General features: G+C 55.6%; 3 protein-coding genes across 7 annotated transcripts in view; 1 reads left to right on the top strand and 2 right to left on the bottom strand.

Moving 5' to 3' along the window:
• The window catches only part of GMIP (GEM interacting protein), a 64,104-nt gene that overhangs the window by 23,826 nt on the left and 23,793 nt on the right, over positions 1-16,485 (bottom strand). Inside the window, exon 2 of one of the 2 annotated variants that reach the window (XM_074854632.1) lies at positions 1,217-4,292. In XM_074854632.1, the coding sequence (XP_074710733.1) occupies positions 1,217-1,454 (238 nt within the window). In that variant the 5' untranslated portion in view covers positions 1,455-4,292. Of the gene's footprint in view, positions 1-1,216; positions 4,293-16,485 lie in introns of those variants that run through there. The other variant, XM_074854633.1, reaches the window with a different exon arrangement.
• NXNL1 (nucleoredoxin like 1) lies at positions 1,684-6,086 on the bottom strand. The gene is made up of 2 exons (XM_074854800.1): positions 5,764-6,086; positions 1,684-5,043 (listed from the first exon to the last, which is right to left on the bottom strand). Exons 1-2 carry the CDS (start codon positions 6,084-6,086, stop codon positions 4,746-4,748), a joined length of 621 nt encoding a protein of 206 aa, XP_074710901.1. The 3' UTR covers positions 1,684-4,745.
• On the top strand, positions 6,026-16,370 carry SLC27A1 (solute carrier family 27 member 1). Of its 4 annotated transcripts, none has more exons than XM_074854690.1 (13): positions 6,026-6,215; positions 7,021-7,188; positions 9,392-9,786; positions 10,571-10,732; positions 11,706-11,775; positions 11,861-11,952; positions 12,077-12,186; positions 12,984-13,193; positions 13,478-13,604; positions 13,840-13,977; positions 14,358-14,522; positions 15,103-15,249; positions 15,789-16,370. In XM_074854690.1, exons 2-13 carry the CDS (start codon positions 7,022-7,024, stop codon positions 15,944-15,946), a joined length of 1,941 nt encoding a protein of 646 aa, XP_074710791.1. In that variant the 5' UTR covers positions 6,026-6,215; position 7,021; the 3' UTR covers positions 15,947-16,370. The 4 variants fall into 4 exon arrangements, with proteins under 4 accessions (XP_074710791.1, XP_074710790.1, XP_074710792.1 ...); XM_074854689.1 differs by lacking the exon at positions 6,026-6,215 and adding an exon at positions 6,870-6,926; XM_074854691.1 differs by lacking the exons at positions 6,026-6,215; positions 15,103-15,249 and adding an exon at positions 6,870-6,926.

Raw genomic sequence — 16,485 nt, 5'->3', positions numbered from 1 at the left:
GTACCCGGCTGTTCCTACTCATGTTCTGCACAAAACAGAAAACAACAAACGCTGAAGACGGAAGCAACCAAAAAACCCTCAAGCAGTGATGGGATGGACGTGGAAATTCCCAGTCCTTAGTTGCCAGGGCCCTTGATGAGGCTCCCTGCTGCTTTTTGTCCAGGTTTTACTCCATGAGCCCAAGCGATGAACGTCGCAATTCCAGCTGCAGCGGCATCGTGTATCTTTGTGTCTTTACACCCAAAGGCCAACCTCCAAGAGCAAGACGCTGCCCTATGCTGAGCGCTTGGAAAGATGCTTGGCAAAAGAACCAGCTCGGGCAGGTCTAATTTCCGTGAGCAGCCAGCATTGTTTGGGGACTGTTAAAAGCGAAGAGCACTGCTGCAGTCGGGAGTTTGCTCCGGAAGCGTGGCCGACCCAACCCGTCCGGTGTGCCTGGGGTAGGGCAGTCGCCGTCACCTGGAGCTACAGCTTGCGGCCGTGGGTGGGGAGACTGGGATCGCAGGGAACTCCGGGTGCCTTGGTGGAGAGGGTGGCACTCCTCCAGGAGCTTCCTTGTTCCAGCAAGTAGCTGAAGGGATTTTGTTAACGCTGCCATGCTGGACAGGGTTTCTAGAGCAGCACCGAGCCTGTGACAACCATTGTCTTAATTCTCAGGTCTATTGACTTGGGCTCCAGCCTGGAGAGCATCTTGCGAGTACAGAGATTATCCTGGGAAAAAGGAGGAGAAAGGGAAAGCGCCAGCACCCGGGAGGCACAGCACTTCTGGAGCCCGTTCCCAGGCTGTGACACACGCCTGGGCTCCCACCGCCAGCTCGAGCCTCCTCGCCACGTTTGGGCTCCTTCCCGGTGACGCATCGCGGTTCCCTCAGCGGGGACGTGGCGTGTGCCCTTTCTTTGAGCCACTTTCACGCACTTGTGAGTAATTGCAGGTGCTGTCACTACCACTTGAAGTGCTTTTGCATCGCATTTGGAGGAAACCTCTGCGCTTAGATGGTTAAGTGCTGTGAAACTTTAGCTATTGATGCAATTCATTATAGGAAAAGACGTTTACATAATTAAATATCTGCGCAGAGACAAGCCACCCTAAATTGTCTGAGAGCCATCTAAATTCATCGCTTTAAATAAATAATGCAGCAAGAATGAGACAGGATCGCTTTTGCTGAATGTAATCTGTTTGCTTTGTAAGCAAATAAGTGGACTGAAAAATATTTACCTTGTCGGAAGAGCTCGCGGAAGCGCTGAAATTTCCTGTCGATGTTCCTCAGGTGGTTGGTGACGTGGAGCACCTCGCTGGTGGGGAGGTCCGCGCGGCCGGCGCCATCCCCAGGGCCAGGGATCGAAGCCCAGGCAGTGGCCAGGCAGCCGGCCTCGGGCTCGTGGCTGGGTCTGCCTGGTGGTCCGCCACCGAGCCGAGCCGGGCCGGCGCAGTCCTGGGCTCCCGGCCCGCTCATGGCGAGGTGGAGCACCCGCTGCCGAGCCTTCCCCGGGCGGGTGGGCGAGCCTTTTTCTCAGGCTATGTTTTTGGGTGCGCACCTCCAAAGTCCCGCAGGCCGTGAGCATGGCTCCCCCGCAGAGACAGGAGGAGAAGCAGCATTCTGCAGAAAGGCACTGGAGACACAACACAAAACGCTCAAAAAAATAAAAAAAAAACCAACCCAAAAAAAGGAGGGTCGGGATGAATCCTTATGCTCTCAGCATTTATTCATTTTCTAATTCAGTAAAGTTGCAACCAGAGTTTTCTAAGAAATGGCCAAAGCAGGTCTTAATTATCGAGTTTCTTCACACCCTTTCCAGCAAACGGAACCCCAAGTTTAGGAAACTGTTTCTTAGCAAGGCTTGGATATCAAAACCAAGCCCCGATTATCCCTGTGCAATAGCGCTGCACTGCCGGGTCGGTCTCTCTTATTTACCATAACATTATCTGCAAGTAAAAGCGTTGGTTTGGGTGAGCTGTGGAGGGTATCTTCCATCTCCTTCATCGTCCTTCCTCAGCTAAAACACAGACAAGGAAAAAGCCATCACTTCTCCTGAGAAATCTCTCAGCTTATCCAAAGTACCACGGCATCTTGGTATTTGCTGGTGAAACCAGAAAATCGAGCCGTTGCCGGTGTCCCGGTGCAGTCGGGCTCCGAGTCTCGGCGGGGCTGCCCCGTGGTGCCTCTGCTGCGGGAAGCGACGACGCTACGTCTGCGTGGGCTGAGTCTGCAGCCTCAGACAGGTGTGTGGATTTTCCACATTCCTCTTGGGAGTTGTGAAATTACTCACTTCCCAGGCTATCTCGGGGATCAGACCCATCCTCCTACCCGGCTCCCATTAACTCTCTGCTGTCTGAAGCTCGTGAAGCCTCTTTCTGATTCCACGTGCGTCAGTAGATTTTATTTTTACAGAGCAGCAAGGCCCTTGGTAAGGAGATTGTGTGACGCAAAAGGTAAAGCAAGAACGATGCAACTGTAAGGTAGCATGTTTGAAAAAGTAAATATATCAGAAATTGATTATTGGCACTAAAGGGCGCTTAGATACTGCCCTAAGCATTCAAATCCCTTTGCTCTGTGCCCTATAAAAATAAATAGCAAGCCCCACGCATGAAAGCAGAGCTAAACCTCTTAAGTTCAGCGCCTCCGTCAGGAGGGTTTTCATCTCCGATGGAACTCGAGGTGGAGGAATCATGTTCGTGGCTGGTTTGTCGGATTTCTCTGCTCCCCAGAGCCAGCGTGAAGTGCGACACCGCGCTCGCCACAGAGCATCTGCCGGCGCTGCCTCCCCGTCTTCGGCGATCTGCAGGCTCCTGCCTGTGCCGCCGCTCGTTGGTTTTGCTTTCTCGGCTTCCCACGTGTTGTGACGCTTTCTCAGAAGAAAAAGAGTGGCTCCATCTCCCGCTTCTGTCTAAAGCACACCCATAAGCATTACGGCTTCTTTTACCAGGGAAAAAAACAAACCGGAAGGTCAAGGAGAGAAACTAAAGCAGTTGATTCTCTTTATGGCGATGATGGTGTTGGCCCAGCAGCACTTTCGCGTGCTGGCAGATTCACTTTTCACTATTGCTCAGTGTCCCTTCCGTGGCCTCTTGTTCTTCCACACAACCACCGAGAAAAGGGCAAGTTTCAGTTTTGAACAGAGGAAAACACAATGGTTAAAAAAAAATGGGCAGGGCTGGTAAAAGTCCACATTTGCTACTATTGAACTTTACATAAATTCAGGTGGAGAGTGTCCTTTTATTGACATCAAAGTTCCACGGGGACGGGAAGAAGCACCCGGCTGCCAGTTAATAACAGGTGAGATGTTGCCCTTTGCCTCCCTCCCACTGCTCCAGGTTCCTAATTTGTGATTTATAACTCCCTTTCTAAACGCAGGCGTACTCACCGCTGGCCACAGCCCGAAGTAAACGGAACATTGCTTCGTTAGTGACCACCAGCCAGCCCAGCGTCTCTCCTCCGGCAGGTACGTCACCCGAAAGCACTTTTGGGTTTTATTTGTGCCTTTTCCCGCGGTGTCCGCGCACCACAGAGCAGCCCGAAGGCAGTGCCCTTCCTGTCCTGCCTAAAGCAGAGTTCCCTCCCAACCCTTTATTTTGTAGGACTTCTCCTCCCCTGTCAAACTTGCTGGGTGAAGAGAGGGAGGATTAAGAGAGAAAACAAGTTGAACAAGCCGGCCTTGCACGGCCTCTCTGTCTTCCTCACGCGCTTTCCGTCCCAGATCCTTCACGGGGCTTTTGGAAATCCTCCACTCACCCCACAGTGATCTGGTGGAGAACGGGACACCAGAAATGAGCAAATTAACGGTCCTTTTCCCCCTTCTCCTGCTTTTCAGACCCCTTGATCGCAGGCAGTGGGGGATGAGCGCAGCAGGATGCCCTGCAGGCTCCGGAAATCAGAGTTTTGGCTACAGAGCGTGTTCCCCCTCAGCCGCTCCGTACAAATCTGTTGGATTTGAAAGGGCGAAGCAGAGGGATGTTTCCGAGGCGCTGCCCTGGCGGGTTTCCCATCCGCTGCAAGCCGCGGGAGGTTTAGGACAGGCAGATTTTCCACCCGGGATGGGTCTCGGCTTCCTGGTGGCAGCGCTGGGCACTCGGCAGCAGCAGATGGCAACCACGATGAGCAGATAAAAACAGGCGGCTTGCACGGAGAGGCAGCTGCCGCGTGTTGTAAATCCGGTCATGGAGCAACCTGCTCCTCAGCAGGATTTGTCCGAAATGTAAATTTTCAGCAGTGTAACGTGAGCAGCGACATGGGAGGTTCCTCAGGACTTGCTCACTTAGCACACGGGGGCCTGTCTCCAAAAAAAAAAAACCCCTCCATGGGCTTCTCATAGGGATTGTGCTCCTGTCCACGTACCCTCGTAGCAACGCTTGGGGTTCCCGCGGGGGGGTTTTAATGCATTTCCCATTTTTAAAACTGTTTAGCGAGTCACTCACTGACTGCCGGTCTCTAGCAGTTCCTTTTCTCCTCACTTTTTTGGTAAATAAATGACAAAGATGTCCCTTTTCCTACGCTAGGTCCTAGGGTGATAAAAAGGAACTGTAATTCCGTCGGGGCAGAACAGCCTTATTACGCTCATCGATTTTCCAGATGTGAAAAGCCAGGGGTGGGAGTAGCGCATGTTTGCCTTAAAATAATTCACCTTTTGGAAAACTAACGCGATTTTAGTGGACTTCTACAACAGAGACGGATGTTGCTGTTCTGGAGGTGTCGGGCAGGACCAGCGGCCCGAGGGACAGCCCCGGCCACGTCAGCCGTCCTGAGCCCCTAAGAAGCCTCTTCACCTTCCTCTCTCCTTTCCTCGTTCTTCGCCTCCGTTTTCTTGTCCAGCTTGTACTTGAGGCGGCGGATGGGGTCGGTGATGCTTCTACTGGTCCAGTCGTCAAAATCCTCCGCTAAGAGAAAATTTCGGTCTACCAGCTCGGCAGCCTCCTGCCAGTTTCGGAAGCAAGCGGGGCCCAAGCGCCGGATCTCCTCCACGGCGTTTCCGGCGATGACCTCCCCGTTGGGCTTCAGCACCACCACCGCCGGCACCTCGGACACGCCAAAGCGCAGCTCCAGCTCCCTGCGAGGCAAAGGGGGAAAGAAACCTCAAATCGGGAAGGGTGCAGCGGGCCTCGCCGCTCATCGGCCTCACTCCTCATCCTCACCGTCTGGTAGGATTCCTGCGGCTGTCCTAATACAGTTACACGGAGCCTATTTGCTCGTTTATCTGTCGCTGCTAATTAGAGCCTGACACGGATCCTTGTGGGGCTGGAAGGAGGGGAAGGGGATTCAAGCATCAGCCCCCCGGGGTACGGGAGGTGCAGGATGGCTGCCGGGACCTATTTTACACGGGCGGTTTTAAACAGCAGCAGAGCGTTTGAAGTTTTAACCTGCTCCCTCAAAAGGAGCTGGGAATAATTCTCGGGTATTAATTACAGGTCGTTCTGTCGCTAATGAGGTCAATGCGCAAAGTGCTTCCAATCCGCCCGGCTGCGTCCATCTTTCAAGCTGCGTGTTGTGCCTGGAGGGCTGGCTGAGACGGCTTTAAGAGTTATAAATAAAATTGGAAATACAAAGATATCAGCAAAAAGCGAGGTGGAAGGAAGAGGAAATATTTTTGCTTTATAAATCGGTGCGGCCGTAGCGCTTTACCGTTTTTCACTGTTAACACCCTACGCTGACCACTCCAGTGGGACTGAATATGAGGGAAGACATCTGGAAAAAGATTAAATATCTGAAAATACAGCCCTGGGGGCCGGTCGGAGGGGCCGTTTGCAGCGCGTGGGGTCTACCTGGGTACCTTTTGAAGGCGTCCCCGAAAGGCACGGCCAGCCAGCGCCTCGGCATGGTCCTCAGGAACGCGCTCTGCTGCTGCTGCGTCTCGTCGCGGGACACGTACACCAGCACCAGCTGCGAAGCTCGTTCCACGTAAAACTCGTCCGTCAACCGCACGAAAAAATCTTTGAGGAGCGGAGAAAACTGCCGGCACCGCGGGCACTGCCCGGACCCGAAGTAGAGCAGCAGCACCTTGTTCTCCAGCGCCCGGCCCAGCTCCCGCTCCGTTTCCACCTCGTCCCGCTCCCGGTTGGCCATCAGGATCTTCCCGGTGAAGAGGGCGGCCATGGGCGGCCGAGGCTGAGCCAGCCGGTGGGAACGGGGTGCGGAGCCCCCCGGATCCCCGCCAGCTCCCCCGCGGCTGCCGCCGAGCCCGGTTATTAACGAGCCCGGTTATTAATGACCCCGGAGCCTCCGGTAATCGGCTTAAACGGGGAGGGCAGCGCCCGGGGGGCGGGGCCGGTGGTCCCCGGGAACGTGGGCAGCGCCGGTCCCGGGCCGTGGGAAGCCGGGGGCTGGCGGGGGGGGGGGTCGGTCCCGCGTGGTGCCGGTGCTGTGGGGTCTCGGGGAGGGGGGGGGGCTGTGGGAAACGGGGGTTGTGTGGGAAACGGGGGTCGTGGGGTCTCTGCACGGTGCCTGTCCCGGGCTGGGGGGGGTCCCGGGTAGGCGTGTCCTGGGCAGCGCCGTTCCCCGGCCGGGGGGGGTCCCGGGGGGGTGTGTGCCGGGCCGTGGAACCGTGGTCGGTGCCGGTCGCGAGCGTGCGGGGCCGACGCGACGGTTTCTCAAGCGGCGCCTTAACCCCCGGGGAGGAAGAGACACCCACGCACCCCCCCCCCCGCCAGCCTCCCCGGTTCGGTCCGTCCCGGGGCAGGAGCGGCCGGTACCGGCACCGGCTCCCGCGGGCAGCCCCGCCCCTCCGCGGCTCCCGTGGCGGGCGTTTCCCTACGCCCCGCCCCTTCCGCCTCGTCCAATCCGAAGCCGCCAGCCTCACCCTCGACCAATAGGAGCTCGCGTTTCCCGCCGTCCCGCCTCCCGGGGGGCGGTCGCGTGCGTGTCCGGGGCGGGGCCAAACCTGAGGCGGCGGCGGCTGAGGCGGGAGCGGGCACGGGAGCTGCGGGCGCCGCTCAGGTAACGGGGCCGGGGGAGGCCTCGGCGGCGGGGCAGGGGGGGGCGGCCTCGGCCCGGCCCCCGGAGCCCTGAGCGCTGCCCCTTCCCCCCGCAGCATGCACCCGGCGGGGGTCTGCGCCGCCTCCCTTGGCTCCCTGGGGCTGCTGCGGTTCCTCGGCGCTCCCTGGTCCTGGAGCCTGGCCGCGACGTTGGGCGTCTGCCTGGGCAGCGGGGGATGGCGGCTGCTGCGCCTGGTCTTCAGGACGGCTCCGCGGGACCTCTTGTAAGTGCCGACCCCCCCGGGGCCTCCTCAGCCACCCCCCCCCCCCCCTTTTGGGGTCCCCCCCTAGCCTCCCCCCTTCAGTGTCTCCCCTCAGCCTCCCCCCCCCCTCCTCTTTCGGGGTCGCCCCTCCCCAACCTCCACCCCCCTTCGGGGTCTCCCCCCCTCCCCAGCCTTCACCCCCCTTTCGGGGTCCCCCCCCAGCCTTCACCCCTTCGGGGTTCCCCCAGTCTCCCCCCCGGGGCTCCCCCAGCCACCCCCCTCGCAGGCAGCCCCCAGCCGCGCCCATGAAGGGGTGAGGGCAGTGTTAAGCGGGGTTCGCTGCCTTTAAGCCTGACCTAGATCGGGTTTGAACCGCGGGCAGCCCCCGCTGCCCTGCCTGCGCGCAGCCGGTGCTCGGGGAGACTCGGCCTCCGAGGGCCGCGGGGTGCTCGCGGGCTGCACCCCGGGGGTCACCCATGGAAGGCGTCGCGGGGCGATGCCTGTCGTTGCCCCCCCTGAGCTTTAAGAGAGGGTGGATCCCTCGGTGTGAACTCGGGGCTGGCGGCGTTAAGGAGCGGTAAGTGTCCAGCAGCTCCTCCAGCTCCTGGGAGCCCGGCGCCGCCGTCGCGTTTAGTTCCGTGGTTTTTAGGCCTCCCCGAGGATGTTTCTTTATTCCAAAGGATTTAGGGCTCCCGCGATTGCCAGCTTCGCTCTGGCTGTCACTGCGCTTTGAAGAGCTGTTTCCTCCCGATTGCCCGGCAAGCTGGGAATAATGGCAGAAAATAAACCGGGCAGAATAAAGCCCTTTAAGTATCTGGAAAGTGCAGCTCAGCAGTGAAAAGGCTCCTCTGTTCTGGATTTGGCACAGCGCGGCGTCAGGTCGCTGTGAAAGCCCAGCTCGGCCCGACTGCTGCCAACAACTTGTTTCTGAAACGCTCCCTTCCCCCTTCCGCGAGGCTCCTGCTCTCGGCAGCACTCGGGAGGGTTGCGGGGGTTTTTAAGTGCTAATATTAAGTGACCTTTCGAGTTTCTGGGGATTCTTCCAAACCCTTGTTGCGCAACAATTTCCTATTTTAATGGTGGAAAAATACTGCTTCCATCTTCCTACCCCCGGGAAGGAAACAAGATCCGTTGCGTGTCCCCAGACCTGCTGTCCCCGTTTTGGTGGAAGCGTGCTTTAATGAATTAGAACCGAGGGCCAAAGCGAGAGAGCCAACGCGCCCCTAAAGATAGTTTCTTCCAGGACAACATGAGGCAGTTGGAAGTTCACACAACAACTTTCGGTTGAGCCGCGTCAAGGTTTGACCCGCAGCTGCTGCCTTGGAGACTTAAAATAATTACGTAAATTACTGAAGGGGGAAAAAAAATGCCCTGTTAGAGCAGTGTGGTTTGTTCTTTTATTGAGCGGTTGCTCTTCGTGGTGTCAGATATCCACAAAGGCAGCAATTCTTTTCTTGAGAAGGCACCACCATCTCTAAAGGAGCTTGCCATCCAAGAATTAATTATTATTAAAGTCTGTGACTTCTGCCTGGTAGGATTTAGACAGACTCGCTTCCTATCGTCCCAGGACTGCGGCAGAGGCTGACTCACAGGAAAACGCGCCCGCGAGCCCCGCACCAGCCGTCCGCTCGGTTTGTGGGTGAAAGGGGAAGCCTTTGGCTTTGTCTTCTTGAAGCTGAGGCCGCGCGTTGTTACCACGGGGTCGGGTTGTGTTTGGCGTTTAAACGCTTTCGGATCCTGAGGGGTACAATTGTACAAAATAGCACAAAGGTGCTGCAAAACGTCCTGGAAAGAAAAACGCTTCCCACCTGAAGGATGTTTGTTTCCTTTCTAGGTAAAAGCAATGGTTGCCAAGGCTTTTTTTTTTTTTTTTTTTTTTTTTTTAGGGTGGCAGAAGACATCGCTAAAAGATTGAATTTACCCTCTTTAATATTTTCCATGAGCTTGTGTGAGGCGGTATCGATGTAAAGATGGATTCCCTGTGTTTTGTAGCACGGAAAGCTCCAGAACAGTGGCTGTGTGCTCCTCGCTTACCACGATGTTAAAATAACTCATCTTCTGTAGAGCAGCAGGGAATAAAAATTCAGGTTTTAGGGTAACGCTTCAGCTGCCTGAGGATGGGGGATGCCAGCGGGGCGGACTACGCGCATCCTGCCCGTTGTGTCCCTTCTCATTCAGCAATTTACGCTGCAAATTCTGTTGTTTCGCTCTTTCTTTGCCGCAGTGGCCTCTCGGTGCTGTTACGAGTCAAGTACAAGTTGCGAAGTCACCAAAAAGCCAAAAGCACCGTCCCCAAGATGTTCCAGGCTGTGGTCCGCAGGCACCCTGACAAAGTGGCCCTGATCTACGAAGCCACCGGCGAGCAGTGGACCTTCAGGCAGCTGGACGAGTACTCCAACGCCGTGGCCAACTACTTCTACCAGCAAGGCTTCCGGCTGGGGGACGTCATTGCCATCTTCATGGAGAGCCGCCCCGAATTTGTTGGCCTGTGGTTAGGGATGGCAAAAATCGGCATCGAGGCGGCTCTGATCAACTTCAATTTGCGCTTGGATTCTCTGGTTTACTGCGTGACGACGTCGGGTGCGAAAGCCGTGATCTTCGGGGGGGAGCTGGCTTCAGGTGAGGCTCCTGGGGGCTCGGGCGCCTTAAGGGCAACTCCTGAACCGTTCGCTTGGTCCTGAAGGAGCCAGAGCTCGGCTAAACCGAAACCCAAACGGCAGCTGGCTGTATAAAAAACTGGGGAAAATGGTAAATTGGATTACAAACGGCAGAAGCGCTGCGTTAGTACCTGAGGCTGAAGGAGGAGCGGTGTTTTGAGCAGAGTGGTCAGTACCTCGGTTTCATCTGCCGGCACCTGCCCCGTTTCCTGGTGCCTGAGCTGAGCTCACGGCTTTGCTCCTGTTCTGTTGCATCTGGAAGAGCTGCACTGGGAGCCTGGCGCTTCCTCAGGAGGCGGTGATACGTGCCCCAAGGCCTGGTTTTCTCTTTCCTTGTGTTAATATTCTTTGCTTAACGCTACGCTTTCTGCCACAGGGTCAGTTTCTCAGTGGATTCTGGTTTTAAAGACATCCCTGCCTCTCTAATGAACCCTGTTCCAAGGGTTATTGTTAGATCTGCTGGTTTATTATTCCAAATCGGCTCCGTGAAGCCGTTCTAGGCTATTGGAAGATCTCGATGTGGTCGGGGGAAAGGCAATTCTGTGTGGGGTGTTTTGGTCGGGTCTTTACTGGGCTGCATCGATGCGGGTGTTGTCTGGACAGGTGTGACGTGAGTATTTTAAAGGAGTCCCTGATTCTTCAGCTCCTTCCGTGGTTCTGGGGCACAGCAGGATGTTACACAGATTATTTTTGCCACTGCATAGACCGCTGTGTTTGTTGTGAGAGCAATTTGCTTTGTCTTGCAGCAATATCCGAGGTGAATGGGATGTTGGGGAAGAACATGGCAAAATTCTGCTCTGGTGACTATAACCCGGGGGTCGTTCCTGTGGAGACCAGACACCTCGATCCTCTGCTGAGTACCACGTCGAAGTTGCCCCCGACTCAGGTTCCAGTCAAAGGCTTGGATGGTAATTTTGTCAATGATTTTCATTTCTCAGTGTGATGCGTGTGAGAGCTGGGCTAGGTGATGGTGAAACAGGAAAACTAAGCAAGGTGGAGGGATTAAATCAACCCGGTTTGGGCTCACAAATAGAAGAAAGGAGAAAAAAAAGAGAAAAAATTTAAGATCCTGATTCCAGGGTGCTCTGGGTTAAGTTTCTCATCGAGACTCCCAAGCTTTAGGTTATTTATTAAATAATGAAATTATTTAGTACCTGAAGGAGGGAGATTGGTGCCTTCCCAGAGACAAGCCTCCCGCCGCAGGGAACAGCCGCCGGAACGCGGGTGGGCTGAAGCCCTGTGCTTCGCTGCCCCTGCAGATCCCTCGGACCCGTCTGTGGCCTGGAGCAGCCCCAGCTGCCTCCCCCACGGCTGAGTCCCATGTAAATAAAATCTTCCCTCGCTGCGGCGAGGAAGAGTGCGGGTGGGCTGGGCTTCAGAAGAGGGAAAGGAAGATGCTGCCTGGCCTCCGGGCTGTGTTTTGTCCTTTAGACAACTCAGAGCATCCGTGATCCCTGAGACTCCACTCTGGTACTTTGTTTACAGTAGAAGGAATGATACTGCTGAGAATTTTGCTTTAGATTATATTTTTTTAATCGTAGAGTTATACCTGCCCTGCCATCAGGCGCAGGTTGAGACCTTTGCTCTTGATTGATTTGGAATTAACGTCTGACCTGGAGAGCTCATCTCCTCCCAGGACAATCTGCATCAATAGACACAGGTTGTGTCCTCAGAGCTCTGCCAACTCCTCGTCCGCGTCCCCGTGGCCGCTGTCACGGACAACGTGCGGATTCTCCATCGGGAGAACGTGTCGGCCTCCGCAGCTCGCTGGCCCGGGCGTTTCTCAGCCGCTGCCGCCAAAGCCTACACCACAAAACGAACCCAGTGGGGATTTCCTCAGGCAGTTGAGAACAGTCTGTCTGATGCCTCTTTCCCTTCTAGATCGGCTCTTCTACATCTACACTTCGGGAACGACGGGGATGCCCAAGGCTGCCATTGTGGTGCACAGCAGGTGAGGGCCGGAGCGGGAACTTCCCCCTCAGGGCGCGTTTCGCGTCACCGAGCCCCGAGCTTGACCCGTGCGGGTGTTCCCGCAGGTATTACCGTATCGCTGCCTTTGGTTACTACGCCTACAGAATGCGCCCAGAGGACGTCCTCTACAACTGCCTCCCCCTCTATCACTCCGCAGGTAAGTGTCTTCCTCCTCCTCCTCGGCAAGGCCTTGGCCTCCCCGCTGCCAGCTCCTTCGTGTGTCCTCACCAGAGGACGGAGCCAGGACGGCCGGAGCCACCCCCGTGGTCCTTGTTTTCCAGGGAACATCATGGGCGTGGGGCAGTGTCTGATCCACGGCCTCACCGTGGTGATCCGGAAGAAGTTCTCGGCCAGTCGCTTCTGGGACGACTGCGCCAAATACAGATGCACGGTGAGGGCTCCGCAGGCGCTGGCGTGGGTGCTCAGCTCCGGGGTCCCGGCTTAATTACTGATCGCTGATGAATTCCCCGTCCCTTGCCAGATGTCAAGGCGCCTGCGCTGTGGCGTCTCCAAATTTCCAGCGCCGCTGTAGGCAGGCAGGACTTTAGAAAAGGTCTTTCATCCATCTTCTCCTGCTTCCCCTTTTTACGCTTGTCCCGACCGGCTCTTAGAGCGCAGGTTTGTCCCTCGCTGTCGCCGGAAAGCTCTGCCAGGATTCCTCCGCGCTGGGAACCTCCGCAGGGGAATTCTCGGGGCAGTTCATAGCCAGTAAACATCTATTTGTGTTGATGTTGACGTTACCTTGTAATTTAAGCAGCTCTTTCTCCTCCCTGGTGTTTCTCTTGCCCTTCCCCCAGTGGCAGTATTTATAGCTGGTAATTGGATCTTCGCTCCGACGGCGTTTTGCTGGGTCAAGCTGTTAGTTTATGATTGATCACTCGTTCCCCTCCTCTTTCCAGAGGCCTTTCAGTGCGTCTATTAAAGCACGAGGGTTTTTCTTTATCTTTATTCACACTGAGGGATCCCTCCCGTGCTCTCTGGTGCTAACATGCGGGTTCCAGAGGGCAATAAATGTTTTATTTTTGCCAATTTTTTCGTGCCAAGAAACCCTGACTTGAGTTATTAAACTGCCCGACGTGTGTAGTTCCACGAGGTACGCCGACGCCCGGGGCCTCGTGGGCGGCTTTTTCCAGGGCGTCGTAAGGGTCGCCTGAAGCCTGAGCGATGTTTTTGTGTTTACTGCTTCAGATTATTCAGTATATCGGGGAAATCTGCAGGTATCTTCTGAATCAGCCGGTCCGAGAGTCAGAAACCCAACACTGCGTGCGGCTGGCGGTGGGCAATGGTTTGAGACCCACCATCTGGGAGGAGTTCACCAAACGCTTCCGAATTAAGCAGATCGGAGAGTTCTACGGCGCCACGGAGTGCAACTGCAGCATTGCCAACCTGGACGGGAAGGTGAGGAGGAGGAGGAGGAGGAGGGTCCGCAGCGGCCGGGAGGGGTGTGCGGGAAGGAGAAGAAGCTCCGCCGGCTCCTCCTCATCCTCTCGCAAGGGATGGCACGGAGCTAAATTGGTAATTAGGGGCGGCACGTGCAAAAACCTGGGAAAAAATTGTACGTTTGGGATGAATTTACCTGTTAAATGGAAAGGATGGAAAGATCAGAGAATTCCCAGGAAGCGGTAACGCAAAACCTGAGCTGTTCTCTTCAGCCTTTGGGGGTTTTTTTGTGTCTTTGGAAGGTGGGTGCCTGCGGTTTCAACAGCCGGATTTTGCCCAACGTGTATCCCATTCGCCTGGTGAAGGTAAACGAGGACACGATGGAGCTGATCCGGGATTCCGGGGGGCTCTGTATCCCCTGTCGCCCAGGTGAGTGTTCACTGAACAGATCAGTTGCAGCGTTTTGTTCTAAAAAAAAAAAAAAAAAAAAATCTAAGAAGCTTTGGCAGATTGAGGGGGTTTCTAGTGTTGTATACGGGTTTTCACGTCCATTTTTTTCCTCCGGAGATGGATCCGTTCAGCAGCCGAACGCCTTCCGGTGCGCGCGAAGCTTCGCTCGTCGGGTAACGCGGTGTCACCTCGTGTCGCTCCCGTTTTCCTGCAGGAGAGCCGGGGTTGCTCGTCGGGCAGATAAACCAGCAGGACCCCCTGCGCCGCTTCGACGGCTACGTCAGCCAGAGCGCCACCACCAAGAAGATCGCTTGCAACGTGCTTCGGAAGGGGGACCAGGCCTACCTCTCAGGTACTGCCACTGCAGCCCTTCCTCCTGCAAAGGCGGTCTCGGGAGACCAAAATCTGGGATTTTTGAGAGGAATCGGTGTGATTCTAAAGGTTTTCTATGATTCTGTCAATAGATGTGTTAGTTTTGAAGCTGGCAGCTGTTGAGCTGCTCTGGATTTAGTAAAAAATTAACATTTTAAAGAGGGAGAGGTTTGTTGTTTTTTTTTTCTCTGCCCTTTTTGCCGCCTCTCCCGTAACGAGGAGATGCAGCGCAGGGTGGTGGGAAGCCCCCAAAGTGTTTCCACGCTCCCCTGGGCAAAGAAAATGGCGCGATGCTGAGCTTCAGGCGCTAACCAACGGGAGTGCCGAGGTGGTTTTCGGTGTCTCCTCTCCCCCTCCCAGGAGACGTGTTGGTGATGGATGAACTGGGCTACATGTACTTCAGAGATCGGAGCGGGGACACCTTCCGATGGCGGGGGGAGAACGTCTCCACCACGGAGGTGGAAGGAACCTTGAGTCACATCCTCAACCAGACGGACGTTGCGGTGTACGGAGTGGAAGTCCCAGGTAAAACGTTGAGTCGGAGCTCTTGGAATTTAGAGAGAAAGGCAAATATTCAGCAAATATTCATCAAACGTACCCAATCGGTGTCAGAAATCGGTCGTTGTGACCAGGCACCCAAAAATGAAAGGATGTAACAGAGTCCAACAGCAGTTTGACACATTTATTCCGAGCAGTAGAAACAACCAGTGGCACAACCTCTATTTGTGTCTTAAAAAGGAGCGTTTTTACGTGAGCTTTGCAGAAGCTCTTGGTGTGGAAGGAACGTCCCACGGGCGTCCAGGCTGTAAATCTTCACGTGATCCGGGCGCGGGGACGGAGGGAGCGTGTGCTGTGGGGGCGTCGCCCAAAAAGGTGCCCGTTGGGGCGCTTTGTGCTGGGTTTCATCACGGCGTATGGGAGAGAAACCTGATAGAAACGGGATTTTCATGAAAACTAAGGGGCGAGGGGACGCGTTGGCAGCGGACTCGTCGCGTCTGGAATTAAATTGGGTTTTTCCTCGGCGCGTTTGTGCTTCACCTCGGAGAGGCGCGGGAGCTCCCAGAGGCGTCGCGGTGCCCACCGGCGCTGTGCTCTTCCCTTGCAGGGGTGGAGGGCAAGGCGGGGATGGCGGCCATCGCCGATCCCAAGGCCAAGGTCACCCCCAACGTCCTGTACCAGGAGCTGCAGAAGGTTTTGCCTCCCTACGCCCGACCCGTCTTCCTCCGGCTCCTGCCCCAGGTTGACACCACAGGTATCGGTGATCCCACAGCTCCCGCGCAACGTCGGAGCCCGGGAGCGTTTCCGCCCGCTTTGGTGTGAAATCACGTCCCGGCTTCGGGTGCAGCAGGCGCACAAGTGCCACTAGTAAAAACGATGATTTTGGTTCATTTCTTAAACAGGAGATGGGCCGGTTCCGGGCCGTATAGAAAAGATCTCCCTGCGTACGTGGGAACGTTGTACCCTCAAACTCTCGCGCGCTGCCCGTTGCCTTTCCCAGGGCTTTATTCCGAGTCAGCCGCTCTTTGGCCGCTGCGTTTTCTGTTTTCAATTTCCCAGGAATTTTGCCGGGTTCTTTTACCAGCCCGTGCGTGAGGAGAAGTAAAAATTGCGCGAGGTTTGTGTAGGAACTCCAGTAACGATCGGGATGATTGACGAGCTTTGACTTGCTAAAATTCTTAAGCAAAACTGTGAAGTAGAAATGAAATTCCACCCGTGGCGTTTCCTCCTCGCTCTGATGCTTAAGTAAGGTTTTTATACAAAGTATATTTAATTTTCTTTCTCTTTTTGAAGGTACATTTAAGATTCAGAAAACCCGCTTACAGAGGGAAGGATTCGACCCCCACCAAACCTCGGATCGGTTGTATTTTTTGGATCTAAAGTTGGGAAAATACGTTCCTCTGGATGAATGCCTTTATGAAAGGATTTGTTCTGGAAAAGCTGCTTTATGATCTAGTCGGATTCAGCCTTTTTGAGGAAAACAATGACTAATCGGAGGGCCGACGCTGGCGGGAAGCGACGGATTCCTGCGAGGCCCTTACGCGGGGAAGCGCCTGGCGCGGCGTCTCCCTCCCCTAAAGCCCATTAACCCATCGCCCGCTCCCTCCCCGAGCGCTGACGTCCCTTAACCCGCCCTCACGCCTCTAGAGAGTATTTTTGTAACCACTCCCCGCGCAGGGAGGAGCGCCATGGCCATATTTATTGACGGAGGTACCTGTGCCCTGCGGCGGGGCTTCGCTCTGCTCCGTCTCGGAACTTTACTTACCCAATTTAGATGATTTTTAACCTCACTTGTGTTAGGTCACGGTTTAACGACCCGCGGGCCGTGCCCTTAGGGCTGGGGATGTGAGGACATTAAACAAAACCAAGACTCTGCTGGGTGCTGTGGTGGAGGGGAGCGGCCGCGGTGTTTCCCCCCCCCTCCCCTGCGCTGTGGTGGTGACAGCCTGGGCCCCTCCGCTTGTGGCCTGGTGGAGCCGGGACGAGGGGC

Source organism: Strix uralensis, chromosome 38 (genome assembly GCF_047716275.1).
Source record: "Strix uralensis isolate ZFMK-TIS-50842 chromosome 38, bStrUra1, whole genome shotgun sequence".
Lineage (NCBI taxonomy): Eukaryota > Metazoa > Chordata > Aves > Strigiformes > Strigidae > Strix > Strix uralensis.
The sequence above is the reverse complement of the archived record's forward strand: the minus strand, read 5'-3'. Positions and strand labels throughout refer to the sequence as shown.